Source organism: Triticum urartu, chromosome 2A (assembly GCF_056163025.1).
Source record: "Triticum urartu cultivar PI428250 chromosome 2A, HENAU_Tu73, whole genome shotgun sequence".
NCBI classification, from domain to species: Eukaryota; Viridiplantae; Streptophyta; class Magnoliopsida; order Poales; family Poaceae; genus Triticum; species Triticum urartu.
Window position 1 is genome coordinate 715,628,597 of NC_141874.1, and position 5,016 is coordinate 715,633,612.

General features: G+C 43.8%; 1 protein-coding gene across 1 annotated transcript; it reads left to right on the forward strand.

Annotated features, from left to right (window-relative positions):
* Positions 1 to 920: 920 nt before the first annotated feature.
* On the forward strand, positions 921 to 1,802 carry LOC125534258 (uncharacterized). The gene has a single exon (XM_048697522.2). It carries the CDS (start codon positions 1,093 to 1,095, stop codon positions 1,534 to 1,536), a length of 444 nt encoding a protein of 147 aa, XP_048553479.2. The 5' UTR covers positions 921 to 1,092; the 3' UTR covers positions 1,537 to 1,802.
* The last annotated feature ends 3,214 nt before the right edge of the window (positions 1,803 to 5,016 follow it).

The following is a 5,016-nucleotide window of genomic DNA, read 5'->3' on the forward strand; positions in this document are numbered from 1 at the left end:
TTGGTTCCGAGTGGGGACCGCCTCAACTGCAAGTACGCGTGAGAATCTCTGCCCCCTCTCCCTTTGCCCACCTCGATTGGGTAGAATAGGAATGAGCCATTTCTCTATGTTTTTTTTGGCAAGGTTGTTGGCATCCAAGCTAGCAAGTAGGTGTTGCGGTTCAATGTTTACACGAATTTAGGCACTGGTGGACGGAAGTGTGGCATGTGGGCTGGGCACTCGTGCCAAACGCCGAAAATATGCAACCTCGCTTTTGGCAAGCCACCATGGAAGACGCAAGTTAATTAAAGTTTTTCACGTCACCTTTCATGAGCGTAAGCGCCAATCAGATCTTGCTCTGCACGCCAAATATATCTGCCATCACCATCCATCCCAACTTTCTTTTTGATCAACAAACACCACAACCCTCTCGAATCCGCAGAAATGATGGTGGGAAAAGGCCAGCATGCATGCATGCATGGGCCAATGTAATCCTACGGCGTTGGCGGAGAAAAATAGGTCGACGTGGCAGCATATGCCGTGGCAAGTGTAAATTAATCCAAACTGCCCCTCGTCTCCCGCACGGATAATTGGATATGCTTTTCTTGTAATCAACATACGGCTGAGACGGAGTTGGCGTTTCTAACTGGCTCTATCCCAAGATAAAATATATAAACCGCTAGTAGATAACAAATCGATCAATATTATGGGATTTATTCCGCGGCATGGATAATTATAGGGTTTCGCTTGCCACCGAAGCAACCGGACGTGCACAAATTACCCACAAATGCAGGGGAGGGTTCGAGCGAATTCCACTCTGAATTTTCGCCCCGGAGGAAATTCCTTGGTGCCCCCCAAAGTCTCCGGTCTTGGGAGGTTGCACGCGTAGTTTTGCTAGATATATATTCCACCCGCCTCCCTAATCGATCGCTCTCACGCCAATAGTTTAGTCGAACCGAACACCGAAGACTTTGACCCCGCGATCGGCGATCCAACTGCCTCACCAGGTTTATTATCTCTATCTCCCCGCCCCGCAAGGCGCAAGCTCTTCCCACAGCTTTCCTCCTAGCCAGCTCCGCCCTCTCCTTCCTCCTCCTCCAGCCGAAAGCAGCAATGGTGAGGCTGGGGCCTCTCGCCGCGCAGCACTCGGGAGCGTTCGCCCGCGACCTGGGGCTGGGGAGCCCCGCGGCGCTCGTGGCCTTCGCGGTCGTCGCGACGGTGGCGGTGGCGGCCGTGGCGGCCTTCGGCTGCGCGAAGGGGGCCAAGAAGCCGCGCCGGCAGGACAAGAACAACGTCTACTACTACGGCCAGGGGTATCCGCCGCCGCCCCCCGCGGGCGCGTACGGCTACCCGGCGCAGCAGCCTCCCCCCGGCTACGCGTACCCGCCGCCGCCCGTCGACGCCGGGAGGAAGCAGGGAGGGCGCATGGGAGCCGGCGCGGGTCTCGCCCTCGGCGCAGGCGCCGGCCTGGCCACCGGCGTCATCGTCGGCTCGGCGCTCAGCTCCGGCTGCGGAGGCGGCTGCGGCGGCGGATGCGGTGGCGGCTGCGGCGGTTGACTTGATCGTACCACGACGTGCTTATCGGCTTGCGTTGGTGTGCGTAGTGGTTAGGCAGTTGGGGCTTTGATAATTGTATAGATACTGCTACTACTATACCGTCGCGTGTGATGATCGGCATCCCTCTATGTCCACTTGTTTAATTATTACTACGTGATGAGTATATCGTGAAAGCAGCATGTGATTTGGGGCGTGCATGCATGCCGTTCTTTTCCATGTAGTAACAAATGATGATCAAGAATTCAATATAGACATGGAAATGAAAATGCTGGTTTGATTGCGGGACAAGATATTGAGTTGAAAAACTACCCCTTCTGGTGCCTCGCCTACTCGTACACAAGAAAAAGTAGGACTATTCGACGGTCTTTGATTTGCACCAAGAAGCCTAGTTAGTGGCGGGCACGAGTAGGAGGCAAAAGCCTAACGTTAATTGTCCGCCACCACCAGGTAGCACTATTTCAATTTCAACAGACGCAGCCATTTTTGCCGACATTGACAAGGCAGTGTGTTGCTACATGCACTGCACATTTGTACTCTTGTACAGTTCTTTCGATCCTGAGATAGCGGAGGCTTTTATCCTACGCACTGCTGTCTCTTTTGCACAAGACCAAGGGTTGACGTATGTGATTTTTGCCTCTGATTGTCTTTCCCTGATGCAAAGGATCAAGTCTGACGTCATCAAACAAACGGTCCTTGTGTTTGCGTCTTTCCCATTCAAACGTGTTGGTCGGCAATGTGATGTTGTGGCTCATGTTTTAGCCAAGTCTTGTAAAACTCTAGTGCGCTTTGTATTTCACATTTTGCTCCGTAGTGTATCCGGCAGACTTTGTATGACCTTATTACTTAATCAATAAATGCCGACGTTCTGAAAAGAGGACAGTTGTCGCAATTTCAGGAGCTATGCACCGAAAGTACCCTACGGCTAGTTCACCAAGGAAACACAGAAGCCCCCACAAAGAGAGAGGGAGGAGAGGGGGGGGGGGGGGGAGGTGTACTCTCTTTTTTTACGTGGAAACAATATGTGTACTCACCTTGATAAAACAAGTAGATGTACGAATTAGCATGCTGACCACACGAGAAAATATGTACTCTAAAATATCCAAAGTCCGTAATCCGATTTTGTCGGACACCAACAGTAGGTAATTTAGGGCATCTCCAATGCCAACCCTCTGAATGGACACACTATTTTTTCGGACTGGTCCGAATTTGTCCGCGGATACTGATATGGGAGCCGACCATCACCCTGTCCTCTAAACGTTTGCACCTATTTTTTTGCCGCCGCTATACTTGAGAGTTATGCTGGTTCGAAGAGATATTTCCCTGATGACCAAGACCTCATTTTGAACATGAACAACACTAGTATTGAGAGATTAGAGTATAGGGATGTTGATGATGTAAGTGTCTCTTGTAAGAGAGTTAGTGTTGAGAGAGTAGAGGTTGCGGTTTCCCTGATGATGTAAGTGTCTCTTGTAAGAGAGTTTGTGTTAAGAGACGTTTCCTGATGGCCATGAACTTTAAAAAGCATGCTATGGTTTTCCTCCTTTCGTCCTCAAGCGCAACTCCGCTGAGCCAGCCTAACAAAAGTACACTATTTTCTTGTTCAAGCCGGTTCTTTTTGTTCGCTTTTGTTGGGTAGTTGGTTTCCATCTGGTGTTATTTCTCGATTTTTAAGTTTCGTTTTATTTTCATATTCCTTTAAAAAATAATTTTCAGTTTCTATCTACTTTTTTGTTTTCCCTATTTTTCACGTATATATTTTCATTTTAATTACATCAAATTTTATAAAAAAGGAACACTTCTGAATATTTTCATTTTTAGTTATTTACATAAATATTTTCATTTTAATACTTTTTATTTTTTTTATATACACCATTCCTTTTCTTATATCATTTTTGCTTCTTATTTATTTTCTATTTTTTGGAATCTTTTTTTCATAGTGTTTTCCAACAATTTTGTTGTGTTTATAGAAAACAATATGCATCTTAGAAAATTCTCATTTTGTTTTTGAAAAACGGTCATTGTGTTTTTTAAAAGATGGTCATCGAGTATTTGAAAAGTGTTTATCTTGTACTTAAAAATAATTTTGACCATGTATAAAGATTTGTAAAAATTGTTCATGTATGGCGTAAAAAACTGGAAGCAGAAAATAAAAAAGAAACAACAACATTTTTTCCAGAAAAACTGGCATACTGGCCACGCTGAAGTGAATGGTTGGAAAAAGATGAATAAAGTAGTCAATTTACACAGGAGTGGAGCAAGAGAACGAGAACAACCAATTTGGTGTGCCGGCCCATGCAAAAGGACATGTGACTCATGGAAAGTGAGATATAGATTATCAGAGTTCTAAAAAAAGAGATGCTTCTGAGTTAGTTACTCCCCCCTTTCAAAAATAACTGGATGCTTCTGAGTTTGAACTAAAACCATGTCAGTTCCGAACGGAAGTAGTAGTTTACAAGATGGACTAATCAGAGGAGCAACCCATAGGCCGGGCAAAGAGGGCGACCGCCCCGGGCCCTAAGAGGAGTAAAGCCCAAGTTAAATTATACTACTAACCACTATACTTATATTTTCAAGTCCAAAAGATTATAATACTAACCACTATATTTATAAAAAAGGGACCAGTTTCAAATATTTTTCATTTTCAGTTAGTTACATATTTTTTCATTTTTTTCTGAATATTGTTTTTGTCTTAAATACAGCATACCTTTTCTTGTATCATTTTTTGCTTCGTATTTATTTTCTATTTCTGGTCTTTTTTCATCATAGTGTTTTTCAACTATTTCGTTATGTTTCTAGAAAACAATGTGCATATCAGAAAATGCTCATTTTGTGTTTTTGAAAAACTGTCAATGTGTTTTTAAAACATGGTCATCATGTATTTTAAAAGTGTTTTTTATGTATTTAAAATAATTTCCATCATGTATAAAGATTCATAAAAGTGTTCATGTATGGTGTACAAAACTGAAAGTGAAAAAGGAAAAAAAATGATGTTTTCGGAAAAACTGGGATACCCATGGTGGAGTGAACGATTGATGAAAAGAGGAATAAAATAGTCGAGTTGAGCGAGAGAACGAGAACGACCAATTTGGTGGGGTGGCCCACGCAAAAGGACATGCAAGTCACTATAAGTGAGATATAGACGTGTCTGAATTAGTCAGTCCCTCCCTTCGAAAATAATTGGTGTGGTTTTAGTTCAAAACAATGTATTTTATTTCGAATGAATGTAGCAGTTTATAAGATGGACTGATCAGAGGAGTGACCCATAGGCCGGGCAAAGAGGGCGACCGCCCCGGGCCCTAAGAGGTGTACGGCCCAAGTTAAATTATAATACTAACCACTATACTTATATCTCAAGTCTAATAGATTATTGTATGTAAGTAGAAAAATCTTAAGTTTGCAGAGCAAGCCCACACCACAAACCAATCTACTAATGGGTCATATATATAAGTGTCTTAAATTTAGTATAACTTTGTATTAAAG

Bases quoted from the DNA above. Each gene is read 5' to 3' on its own strand.
- LOC125534258 (XM_048697522.2), top strand. From the start codon at position 1,093: ATGGTGAGGCTGGGGCCTCTCGCCGCGCAGCACTCGGGAGCGTTCGCC.